This window comes from Sphaerodactylus townsendi, linkage group LG04 (genome assembly GCF_021028975.2).
Source record: "Sphaerodactylus townsendi isolate TG3544 linkage group LG04, MPM_Stown_v2.3, whole genome shotgun sequence".
NCBI classification, from domain to species: domain Eukaryota; kingdom Metazoa; phylum Chordata; class Lepidosauria; order Squamata; family Sphaerodactylidae; genus Sphaerodactylus; species Sphaerodactylus townsendi.
In genome coordinates, this window is record NC_059428.1 from 49,613,897 (window position 1) to 49,627,613 (window position 13,717).

Consider the following 13,717-nt stretch of genomic DNA (forward strand, 5'->3'; position numbering starts at 1 on the left):
CAGAATCTCATATTGTTTTCTGTATGTCCTGAATCCACAAAATGTTGCACAAAGAGGTCTTCTAAAAGTCTATGCTCACCTGAAGCAAAAATAGGAATGGAAATATTTAACAACATGCAACACTAAATAGTGTGTGGTCTAATTTATACATGAATGTCGGGAAGAGCTATCAGGGTGAGACTGACAGGGCACAGATCCAAAATTTGGAATTTAAACTATTTATTATTATACTTATATGTATTTATATCTATTTATGTGATTTCAATAATATTTACACTACATTTACATACTTAATTATACTTCATATGCAATGCTCTTTTTGTATTATATTACAGTGCCTTGCTGAATCCTATTTGGGCAAGTACAGAAAATCTATGCTTTGCTGAAGAAGCTATGCACAGAGAAATGAGGGTAGGCTGGAAAACCCATACACATATTGTTACTTCACACTGAAGGTACTTCGCTTACCTAATGTATTTATCTGAGGCTTGCTTTAGTATATGTTTTGGTGACCTACTGTACATTTTAGTAGTTTGACTTTTTCCCCGTGGGGGTTTTCATACTGCTGGGTAGTTTGACTTTTTCCCCGTGGGGGTTTTCATACTGCTGGTTAGCAAATACATGTGCATGTATTTATATTTGTCTGTCTTCCTGTTCATGTGTTGTTCTTGTCACATATGGCTGTTACAACTTATTATTAAATTGAGCACTTAGCATCTTACTATTGCTAGCTTTTTTTCATTAGCCAGTGTAGTAGATATTCTTTGGTCTGATTTGCTTGATAAGGTACACTCCCGCCTTCCTTTTTCCTGAATTCATTACTCATGACATCAGAAATCTGAAAGCCCAGGGAGAAAAAAACCAGAAAGATTTAGCAGGGCGTGTGATTTCAATTCCTTCTAAGGACACTCACCCAACACACACAATTTTAGGACAGAAAAAATGGAAATTTGGGGAAGTGTTGAAAAAAACTTCCATGGTATATTTTCTCTTAAAGAGAGAGAGAGAGAGAGAGAGAGAGAGAGAGAGAGAGAGAGAGAGAGAGAGAGTGTGTAAAGTGCCATCATGTCACAGCTGATTTATGACAATCTGTATGGTTTCAAGGCAAGAGACCAACAGAGGTAGTTTGTCATTGCCATCTCCTGAATGGCAACCCTGGTACTCCTTGGTGGTCTCCCACGAACTACTAACCCTGGCCGACCCTGCTAGGATCAGAAGCAATCCCTTCTGAAATCAGGTGAGATGAGGCTAGACTAGGCATCCAGGTCAGGTAGAATGAGTAAAATGCTTTTCAAGATAAGGTTGTAGGCATATACAGCTCTTAAATCCAAGAGGTGTTTCTGCACCTAGAAAAATACGCTAATTGTCATGAGGAGAACATGAAGGGCTTTCATTGCTTCTCAGCAGTTGCATGCATTTTCTGTGGTCATTTGACCCGATTCTTCCTTTGTGATTGATCCTTTTACTTCTTCCTCAAACCACTGTGACAGATACATATAAAGACTTGGTAACAAGTAATCCATTGCTGGAGGGGTAACATGAGCTAAGGCAGACTGCATCAGCTTGCAGTTTTCTCTCAAATATTAGGTACATCTACAATTCTGCCTGTAAAAAACTAAGCCACTAATAATTTTTAAATTCCAAAAACTTCAAATATTGCAATTTTATATCCTAAATCAGTTATAAATGATTTTACATTGTTAAAACAGTAAAATTAGTTTTGATTTGGCTCTTGTGAGTTTTCCAGGCTGTTTGGCTATATTCTAGTACAGTGGTGGCGAACCTATGGCACGTGTGCCAGAGGTGGCACTCAGAGCCCTCTCTGTGGTCAGGCGCACACAGAGTTTGTCATATAGGGGGAGCAGAAAATCAACACACACACACATCTAGACTAGCCTTGCTTCTGAGTAAACCCTCCGAGGGTTGTGATTCACCCATTCAAAGAGTTGCATGGTTGCTTCACCAAACTTACTCCTGAGTAATGCGCGCCTTGGAGCAAACCGTTTTTTCTGAACGAAAACCTCAGTATTCAGGTTAAATTGCCATGTTGGCACTTTGCAATAAATAAGTGGGTTTTGGGTTGCAATTTGGCCACTCTGTCTCGAAAAGGTTTGCTAACACTGGTCTAGTAGTTTTTTGCTCCTAACATTTCACCTGCATCTATGGCTGGCATCTTCAGAGGTATGTCATGGCCACACAGTCTGGAAAACCCACAAGAAACATTGATCCTAGCCATGAAAGCCTTTGACAATACATTACTTTAGATTTGAAAGGGCAGTTAAGTATCATATTTCAGTCTTTCGCAAAATTTATATTTTTTTCTGAAACATTATTTTGGCAATATTTCCAGAAATTTTGAAGGTGTATCTCCACACAACATTTGACTGAAGGACTAGAATATGGGTTTTGTTCGTACATACGCCTCTTAAGCACTGTACAGTCTCAGTGGTTAAAGAAAGAATTGTCCCTTCTGGAAACGAAGGGACATATATTCAATAAATATTAGGAAACTCCATTAGTTCTTTACAGTGAGAAACTTCCCCTTTCAATATAAGCTGCCTCAAGGCAAGTTATTGGAACTGCGTCATCAGTAGTGAACTTTTAAACTATATTTTTTAAAAATGCTCAGAATTCTGTGCAACTAGTATTTCAAAATTGTAGAGTCTATGTATTTAATCTTAACATGGAAAATTACAAGGCAGCATATGCAGGTCATGAGACGTTACACAGTGGAGTCACATACCACCACTGTAATCTGAAATACGTATTCGTTGTCTTCCATGCACATAGACTAAAAGTCATCAGTCAGAATCCTTCCCTCCCACTACAAAGGCAACAGAAACAGCAAGTTACATCATGAAAGTTGAAAAGACCAACTGGTCCAGGAAAAGTTCTCCCCTGGATCAGCATAGCCTTGCTCTTACCAATTATCATTCCAGAAATGCAATATTCTGCATGCTGTTAACTCTAAGTGCTGAGGGATGATAAGAGCATCAGAATTCTTGCAATACTAGCACTTCATAGAATCATAAAGTTGAAAGGGATCACAAGGGCCATCAAGTTCAACCCCCTGCCATGCAGGAACACACAATCAAATCACCCCAGACAGATGGCCATCCAGACTCTTTTTAAAAACCTCCAAAGAAGGAGACTCCACTACACTCTTAGCAAGTATATTGCACTGTCGAACAGGCCTGTCAGGAAGTTCCTCCTAATGTTTAGATGGAATCTCTTTTCCTGCACCTTAAGCCCATTACTCCATGCATTTGGAGCAGAAGAAAACAAGCTTGCTCTCTCTTCAGTATGACATCCCTTCAAATATTTAAACATGGATATTATGTCACCCCTTAACCTTCTTTTTGCCAAACTAAGCATAATCAGCTCCCTAAGTCTCTCCTCATAGGGCAGTGGTGGCGAACCTGTGGCACTCCAGATGTTCATGAACTACAATTCCCATGCTGGCAGGGGCTGATGGGAATTGTAGTCCATAAACATCTGGAGTGCCATAGGTTCGCCACCACGGTCTTAGGGCATGGTTTCCAGACCTTTCACCATTTTGGTCGCCCTCCTTTGGACCCGTTCCAGCTTGTCAACATCCTTCTTGAATTGTGGTGCCCAGAACTGAACACAGTATTCCATGTGAGGTCTAACCAATGCAGAATAGAGAGGTACTATCATGCCCCTTTATCAAGACATTATGCTCCTATTGATGCATACCAGAACTACATTGTCTTTCTTGGCTGCCGTATCACACTGCTGACTCATGTTTGTGGTCTACTAAGACTTGTGGTCTACTAAGACTCCCAGATCCCTTTCACACGTAGTGTTATCAAGCCAGGTGTCACCCATCCTATATTTGTGCATTTCATTTTTTTCTACCTAAATGGAGTATCTTACATTTATCTCTGTTGAAATTCATTTTGTTAGCTTTGGCCCATCTCTTTAACCTGCCCAGATCATTTTGAATCCTGACTGTCCTCTGGGGTATTAGCTACTCCTCCTAATTTGGTGTCATCTGCAAGTTTGATTAGCATGCCCTCTATTTCATCATTCAAGTCATTGATAAAAAAATATTGAATAGCACTGGGCCCTGGACAGAACCCTGTGGCACCCCACTAGTCACTTCTCTCCAGGATGAAGATGAGCCATTGATGAGCACCCTTTGGGTTCAGTCAGTCAACCAATTGCAAATTCATCTAGCAGTAGCATTGTCCAGTCCACATTTTACTAGCTTACTTGCAAGAATGTCACAGGGCATCTTATCAAAGGCTTTACTAAAATCTAGGTATACTACATCAACAGCATTCCCTTTGTCTACCAAGCATGTCACTCTTATCACAAAAAAAAGAGAGAGATGAGATGAGATTAGTCTGGCATGATTTGGTTTTGAGAAACCCATGTTAACTTTTAGTGATCACATTGTTCCTAAGTGCTTACACAATGTCTGTCTAGTGATCTACTCCAGAATCTTTCCTGGTATTGATGTCAGGCTAACTGGGCGGTAATTGTTTGGGTCCTCTTTTTTTCCCTTTTTTGAAGATGGGAATAACATTAGCCTCCTCCATTCTACTGGGACTTCTGTTCTCCAGGAGTTCTCAAAGATTATAGCAAGTGGTTCTGAGATTACTTCTGCCAGTTCTTTTAATAACCTGGGATGTAGCTCATCAGGGCCTGGAGATGTGAATTCATTTAGGGTAGTCAGATATTCCTGTATCGCCTCTATTTATTCTATGCTGAATTTTCCCTACTGTATGTTCTGTTCCATTTTCCCCTGGATGAGCACAGTTCTACTTTCGAGAAAAGACTGAGGCAAAGAAGGTATTAAGTAGTGCTGCCTTTTCTCCATTCTCTGTTAGCACTTTGCCATCTTCTCCATTCAGGGACTCTTATCTTTTTTCTTCCTTTTTCTATAGACATACTCAAAAAGCCTTGTTTTGTTGTTTTTAACCTCTCTGGCAAGCCTGAGCTCATAGTGAGCTTTAGCTTTTCTGACTTTCTCCCTACACATTCTCACTGTTCGTTTGTATTCCTCTTTGGTGATTTCCCTCCCTTTTCCATTCCTTGTACATGTCCTTTTTAAATCCTAGCTCAACTGAAAGTTCTTTAGACATCCATCCTGGTTTCTTTAGACACCTCCCATTTTTCCTTACTGTTTCAAATTTTGCCTTCAAGATCTCACTTTTAAGAAATTCCCATCCATCGTGCACTCTCTTATCTTTTAGTATTTTAACCATGGGATCACACCCAGTAGTTTCTAAGCTTACTGAAAGCTTGCTTTCTTAAAGTCTAGGATGTTTGTCTGACTACACTTAGTGTCCCCTTTCCATTGTACAACAAACTCCAGGAGAACATGATCATTTCCAACTAAGGATCCTACCAATCACACAACTAGACCATTATGAAGAAAGCTTTCTTTGATACCACTCAGTTTTTTCACTCCGTACTCGTCTACACATACTCTTCAGCTCACAGAATCAAAGCAAGGTTAAAAAATGTTCTGCCTACATAGACAAAACTACTTCTCCAGGCTAAATGATATGCTTAAACTAGTGGAGGGATGGACAAGGCAAAACATGTTGTTTTGCAGGTAATTTCTCTCATCCTGCCTTAACATGAATAATATAGTACAGCCAAAGCTCACATTTCTGTGAAATCAAAATCTTCAGTTATCATTTGTCATGGGCAAAAAACAAAACAAAACAAACCAAGAAACCTGGATCCAACATTCTCCAAAAACATATTTAATGGAGACAGAACTGTGTTCTATCCAAATGTGTATGTGTAAATGCTATTTCCAGGATCTCGATCCACTAAAATGAAGAAGGGTTAAGAAAGCATTTAGTCTGCAAAATGGTCATGCATCCAAATGGGACTCTTAAAGAATGCCATAAAGGGCTTCTGCTCACAAGAGTCAAGATTCCTTTCATCCTCATACTATCTTTCACTGTCCAGGACAAAAGAAGATATGTTACAAATGAGAAGTAAGTTAAGGGGAAATGATAGCTTCTAAACCAGTGATGTCAAACACATTTGTTGCAAAGGCTGCATGTGACATAAATGTGACTTGCTTGGGCTGGGCCCTTGGTAGGTGGTGGCTCTCTCAACAGGCCCCAGAATGGAACTGGGAGGTGCCTGGACTGGCGAGTCCACAGCTGGGTGGAGTGGCTGCCTTGAGAGGTTTGATACCCCAGATCTAAACTTTGACCTATGAGAGTGCTCTTGTGTGATTTCTGCTTACCAGTTAGCATTTACTAAGCCAGGGATCTCCCAAGTACAGCCCACAGGCCACATACGGCTTGCTAAATGATTTAATTTGGCTGCAGCTGCTTGACCACCTTGCCTCGCTCTCCTCCTCTCCCATCTCTGCCAGGCTGCAATCAACAGCAGAAAGAGGGCCATTTGCCACTGGGCTTGGCCTGGCTGGGTCCAGTGTGGAACTGCAGGATCACCCTGGCCCAGCTTTATACTGCTGGCTCGGCCTCCAAAGTCCATGAGACTTTATAGGCAGAACTTCAGAGGCAGAGCCAGCAGTATGCAGCTAGAGCCAGTCAGCCCAGCACTGGACTTCAGGCTTACCCTGGCCTAGCTTTATACTGCTGGCTCCACCTGCCAAGCCCATGTGACTTCAGAGACAGAGCCAAAAGTATAAAGCTGGAGACAGTCAAGCCAAGCCCACAGTTCAATGCTGGGTTGGATCTGGCTGGCTCTTGCACTAAGCTGTGTTCTTCACCTCTGAAGCTCCAGTTTTAAATTTTGTCCAGCTGAATGATGGGCTTGGCCTGGCCGAGTTAACCTTCATATCATTGGATTAGTGTGACTTCAGAGGCAGAGGCAGTAGTATAAAGCTAGATTTGGCCAGGGTGAGCCCACAGTTCAATGCTCAGCTTTTGGATATTGGTAAAATATACAATGTGGCCCTCACACTGAAAAGTCTGGAGGCCCTAGTACTAAATGACTAGCGGTAAATATACTTTTTAAGATAAATAGTTCAAACTTCAAAGTTCTGCTCCGGTTTAAGACATAGGAAATATAATGGTTTGTCTGTGGTATCATTTCCTGTCCACAGAATGAAAGATACCAAAAAACCCCAAGTGATTACACATCATATTAGATATAATAAAACTTTTTAAAACACTAAACCATTTTCTTTGCATTTCTGTTTAAAATTGCACTTTTCAACTCTGCAATTTAAACTTGGTAAACCTAGAAGTGACTTCCATAGACTTTTTAGGAGCCAAGGCAATACTGTTGCCTTGGCTACAAAGGTGAAGGAAAAATAGGACTAAACTAGCAATATGCCAGCAAACTATTAAATGGAAAAAAGATGCCAGGTGACAGCTTTATTGTCTTACAAAGCTCCTACACTTTTTGCTGTACACTCTTCATCAGGGGGATCAGAGTTCCTTTGCGATACTCTAGGATTCTCAAGTTAAAAGATGTTCAAAAGTGGCTTGCCATTGTCTGACTCTGCAAAGAGACTGTGGACTTTCCTCGAGTTCCCATATCCAAATACTAACGAGGGCTTACTTCCAAACTTTTAATAGATTGGGCAAGCCTGGGTCAAGAGATTCAGGCCAAACCAAAACTAATTCTGTTTTAATTTTATGTAATTGCTACTCCCACTAATCCCATTAGTTTTCAGATTCTTTTAATTATATCAAATTTCTGAATTCAGATTAACAGAACATTGAATTAAGAATACCTCTTATGACTGGTAGCTAGTAACAAAGTTGAAACATTTTCATCTTAAGAAGCACGATTGTTACAAGGCAGAAATAATACCATATGAGCCAAACAAACCAATCCTTCAGCTGTAGTTAAGAGAGGGAAGTTTATAGTTTACAGCCCAATCCAGATCCTGAGGCAGCTGGTGATGGCACCATTTCCACAGGACTTCCAGGTGATACAAGGAGGCTGCTAAAAGAAAAAAAAAACCAAAGCCACCTGGAAGCCCTCCATATGGCTTAATGGAGTTACACCACCCAAAACGGTAGCATAACTCTGAAGCCCTGTCTACAACCTCCCTGGCCCACCCCCAGGAATGCCCTGCCTGCCCTCCCACATACCAGCATTCAATTGGATGCCAGCATTTTTCCAAAGTGGCACCCATTTCTGAGTTTCACTGCCACAGAGCTGAGGGGCATGCAACAACCAGTGCCTTTGCCTTCTCCACCTGTGAGTATGCCCATTGCACAGGCAGAGGGGAAAACGCATTAGCACATCCTGGAGCTGCACCCACAGCCCAATTAGCCCCCCCACACACACCTGGATTGGGCTGCCCAAACAACAATATTTCATATTAGTTCACTAGACTCATATTGTGTGTGTACCTGTAAGAGCCCCACCAAATTGCAGCTGACTTACAGCAATCTCACAGGGTTTAGAAGACCACAGCCTAATAGAGGTGAGTTGCTGTTGGCTTCCTCTGCATAGTAACCCTGGAATTCCATTGTGGTTGGCCACCCAAATACTATCCAGCACCAACCCTGCTTACCTTTTGAGATCTATTGTAATCAGACTAGCCTGGGCCATCCAGGTCAGGCCTCATACTGTACTTTTCCCAAACCAGGGGTCCCCAACCTTTTTGAGCCCCACCCACTTTCTAAAAAACATTCCGCAGATGCCAGAAATTTGTGACTGTGTGCCTCACTGCCCATGATCACTACAATAGAGACCTTTGTCCTAAACCAACAGAACATCTTGAACACACAAAAAACTGATACATGGAGATGCCTTGTTACAACATGATCAATGTAATAAAGCTAGGTTATGTGGAACACACAATATGAAAGTTAAGCTATACACATATAAACATACACATACATACATATACACATATTACATACACACACACAATACTGTGCTTATAGTGTTGAACTAGGACCTGGAGGACTTATGTTTGATACCTGTACCATAAAAGCTTGCCAAGTGACCTGGGGCCCATCATTTTCCAGTAGTCTAACCAAATTCACAGGGTTATTATAAAGATAAAATGGATAACTGTTTTAAGTCTCCTCTAGGGATAACAGTAGGGTGTAAATGAAATATATATATAAACAAATGAAATAAGGTCAAATGTGCTAGAATAACCACTAGGCAAAAGGAATGGCAGGCAAAATAATATATGCAATTGCAGGGCTACTTGGACATGCTTTACAGAAAAGGAAACAAAATGAACAGATGCCAGTGTTCCAAATGGATGCAGATTTAGGCCAGTGAACTATTACAATCACAGTGGATGCTATTGTGAAAACTCATGTGTGTCACTTCCCAATAAAAGACTCACGACAATAAGCATTAGGGCCGCAGACAATTATGGATTATTAATTACCATGCTAATTAACAATCATGTTGTGAATGTGGACATGCTAACAGGCTTTCTTAAACTGTCTCTAGATCCTAGCACAAGTTCTGAATTTTGATGTAAATCAACTCTTTAATTATAATAGGTTAAGAACATAAGAAAAAGCCTGCTGGATCAGACCAGAGTCCATCTAGTCCAGCACTCTGCTACTTGCAGTGGCCCACCAGGTGTCTTTGGGAGCTCACATGTAGAACGTGAAAGCAATGGCCTGCTGCTGCTGCTGCTACTCCTGAGCACCTGGTCTGTTATGGCATTTGCAATCTCAGATCAAGGAGGATCAAGATTGGTAGCCATAGATTACTCACCATCGGGCTAGAATATACATGAAGATGCCTTATATAATGCCAAACCTTTTATCTATCAAAGTAAGTAATTATCTATCTTTACTCATGATATGCAATGGTTCTCCAGGATGTCAGACAGAGATCTTTCACAATACCTATTATCTGAGCCTTTTAAATGGAACTACTGGCAGTTGAACCTGGGGCCTTCTTCCTTAAAAGTATTGAGCCACAGCCCCTCCCAAAGTCTCTTTCATGAAGAAGCCTCCAAAGCAGCTAACAGAGATTACATTTAAAATCCACTCCACTCCTAGCTAGTAGTGTTTTTACCTGATGCAGCTAGTCAACAAAGAAACAATCTTTACACTGGTAAGTTTTAACTGCATTATTGATTTGATCATAGATAAATTGTGTGAGGCAGAATACAGCATGGTAAAAGGCAAGGATCATTTTCTGAAGACGAGGAAATATATGTAAGGAAAGCTTCAACTAAGGACTGCGGATGATATAACAAGGAAGCTGGCTGGTCACATTACTTAACAATTGTCACTTGTGAATCAATGTGACCAGGTTGATCTGTTATATTGAAGAAGAAAAACATTGCTGCGCACATCCAAGATCTCCCCCCCCCCTTCCAACTAAAGTAATACATGATTAGGGAATGAGCTGAGACAGGCTGGTTTGAGAACATGTTGTGAAAAGGTCCACATTTTGTCAACATATCTGCTAAGGCTGCAGGGAGTAAATTCGTGGCATTCAGGAGTCACTACATTAGGAAGTGGAGCCAAAACCTTAGCTCTGTATCTACTATGAATGGACTCCATCACCAAGAGCCAGATCAGCTGCATCCACATGTCTCCATTTCACTTCAGGGTGTTATTCTGAAGACCCACCACGTCCACTCCAACCACGACGTGGGCAACGCGGAGGTGGGGGAGTTAAAAGAAACAGGCAAGCAAAAATAAATCACACCCTTAGCAACAGCCTACGAGTCTTATCTGTACCCGGCAAAGAGGAGAGATTGCTTCAAGGATGCCACGATTCTCGCCCTCCCCTGCCTCGGCCCTGCACTGTCTTATCTGGCATTACTCTATGCTAACCCTCCCTTAAAGCAAGAGGATGTAGGACACAGCTAGCAACCACCTGCGTCTCTTTAGTTGCCCTCTTAGCCCAGGGCTCTTTCGTAAATCGTACAGCCCAGTCACAAACGATTCCCACGTACAACCAGCCACGCGCATCGACTCACATCCCTTTGCAGGACCGGGGTGGTGGCGAGAGGATCAGGCGCATCACCCAGGCGAGGGCTGTGCCGAGGAGATTGCAACAGACCTCAAATCCCACGCAGAGACCTCCCCCCACCACCCTCCTCCATTATCCGCCCCGCAGAAGCAGCGGCGCTTTTCTCCGCAGACGCCACTTTACCCTCCGGCTCTACTACAGACGCCGCGGCCGCCCAGGGTCCCTCGGGCGCCGCGCAGACAAGCGCCTCAGTAGCCGCTCTTTCCCCACTGCCTCCCCCCGAGTCGGGGCTCTCGGAGGAAAAGAGGAAGGCTCCCTTCCTCCTGGCGCTGGCTCACTTGCGAGCCCGCCCGCGGCTCTCCCGTTCCCTCCCTGCTCCGAAGCGAAACCCGCCACACTCACAGAGACTGAGAGCCGCCGCCAGCAAAAGCGCGGGCCATCGAGCCGCCGACGTCCCTCGCCGCCTCGCCCAACTGCCGCCGCCGCCGCCACCATCGCCTCGTCTCGCCGCTGCCGTTAGCGCCGTTGCCATTTTCCTGCCTCCACCTCCTTTTCCTCCCATTGTTCCACCCCCGCCCGTGGTTGGCGATGGGTGGGGGGAAAGAATGGAATCTCCGCACGCCGTTGGAGCCCGTGGGCTGTCAATCACGCACACCTCCTGAATCCCTCTTCTCCTTTTCGCCTGGATCGGCCTTCGTGATGCTTTGATTGGCCAAGCCGGTGATCATTCATCTCAAGGACGGGCCTGAGGCGGACCGATCGATCGTCCGGCCTTCTCTTGAGGCACGTGACCTCCAGCTGCCTTTGAGACCTGCATGACCTGAGCGGAGGTTCCATACGTAGATTGTAGCTGTGGCTTTGGGCTGTTCCAGGGATAGGCTTACATGAGTCGTTTAAGGCGGATCATTTTGCCCTACTATTCCCAGTCATCATCGCTATAGGCCAGCTCTTTTAGCTGGTTCATGTGATCGTTCATTGTGCGCCACTTGACAGCCAAGTATTCACTTTGTTTCTCATTAAATTTCATTCCAACACTATTGCACTCAGTGCAAAGAAAAAAAAAAAAGGCCCACACTCCACTGAAGAATTTTGGAAATATTCCCCTACTATGAAGGAAAATAGCAAAAAAAACCCCAGCATGCAACACTTTAGCAATCATATGATAGTAGCCAACCTATAAACCGTGCATCAAAGGAATATAGTTGCTCCTTTATAGAGCATGCGTCAATTTTAGTTTAATGTATTTGATTCTGAGCCTTTTGATGCGGATGGGGAGAGGGTGGAGAAACTCCATTAGTCAAACATTCATTCCTATTTCTTTTAACTCAACTGTTGTCTGTACATTCTCATGTATGTGGCCCTAAAATGCACTAAAGAGGGTGCTTCCTGATTCAACTTCAACAAGAACATGTAGAGAAGGAGCAGCAAATGCTATAATGGGGATGAATTGAAAGAATATGAATTTCAGCGTGGAAAAACTAAGTTACTCTGTTAGTGGAGTACAATTACCTTTCAGTTCAAACGGTTAGAGCCTCTGATTTGTCTTGAGGCTGCAGGACATCCCAGATTACAAGGCAGGGTATTGTACTGAATGTTGAACTGCAATTAATTCTTAGTTTGGGATGGCAACTTAAAAGGTTTTCGTTCCAGCTATCTTCCATGTTGCCAAGGATCATACTTATTTTCCTTTAACCCCACCACTATATACCGAATATACCAAATGGTTCTGCCAATACACCATTTGAAACTTCTGCTTAAGGGCCTATCTGTGTTTTATCTTACCGTAGGTCTGAGCAATCTATATATGCATGTGAATTCTCTACTCAGTTTTCACATGTGTAAGGCCCAATTCAGATTGGGATTTCAACACACAGGGAAAAGGCATCAGCCTATTTTCCCCAGGCTATTTGCCTGGTTTCAAATGGCTCCTAGAGGACTGCCCTTTGCTTGGGTGGGGGTGGGATCCACACTTGTATTTATGGAGTACAAAGAGTTGCCGTTATTATAACTGATCTTCAGGCAACAGTCACCTGGAGAAAATGGCTGTTCGAAAATGGACTCTATGGCTTTATTTATACCCATTGAAGTCCCTCCCCTCACCAAACCCTCCCCTCCTCAGGCTCCACCCCCAAAACCCCCAGGTATTTCCCAACCTGGAGAGGCAACCCTAGGGATATATGAAGGTTTCCCCAGAGGAGCAAGTAGTTCTCCCTAGGAAAATGGCATAGTGAGGGAAGGCATAAGCTTTCTTTTCCTTCACAGGGTGACTCTGCCCAATTCAAGCCCCACATGCCTGAGAATTGTTCCCAGTAGGGAACTCACTAATATATATCTGACCAACAGTCTTCATGATGGATCCAGGCCTGATCTGAGGACTACACATTAAGTAGTTAGGCCTTAATCTTGGCAGTACTTGGAAAAAGCAGCCAGGTCTGTCTAGATTGAATGTGCTAAATAGACTTAACCATTTGCTTATAACCCATTTCCATTCCACCTGATTTCAAGTCAGAAGCCAAGCAAGCTGCATGATTTGGAATGGCACCATTACACAGATCTCTGCCAGTTGAATTAAGGTGCAAATAACTGTCAAGACCAATTTTGGGGATAAGCTCTGGTGCCACCATTTGCAGAATAAGCACAGTAGTAACATTTCCTTTGGACAAGGAAATTGCCACCCATTAAAATGATCTCATTCATTCCATATTTGGATCAGTAGCAGTAGAGACATCCTCTATCATTTATTGGCCCAGACTAGACTGTCTCTCCATAAAATATGCAGATCAGACAAGAAAAACCAAAACACTTAGTGGAGGAGAACTGTCTTGATTTTTAG

The 13,717-nt window shown here is 42.9% G+C and overlaps 1 protein-coding gene across 2 annotated transcripts in view; it reads right to left on the reverse strand.

The window, feature by feature from the left end:
- The window catches only part of MPZL1 (myelin protein zero like 1), a 33,233-nt gene extending 21,778 nt beyond the window's left edge, over positions 1 to 11,455 (reverse strand). For both annotated transcript variants that reach the window (XM_048495614.1, XM_048495615.1), the window contains exon 1: positions 11,287 to 11,455. In XM_048495614.1, the coding sequence (XP_048351571.1) occupies positions 11,287 to 11,446 (160 nt within the window). In that variant the 5' untranslated portion in view covers positions 11,447 to 11,455. The remainder of the gene's footprint in view (positions 1 to 11,286) is intronic.
- Positions 11,456 to 13,717: the final 2,262 nt, after the last annotated feature.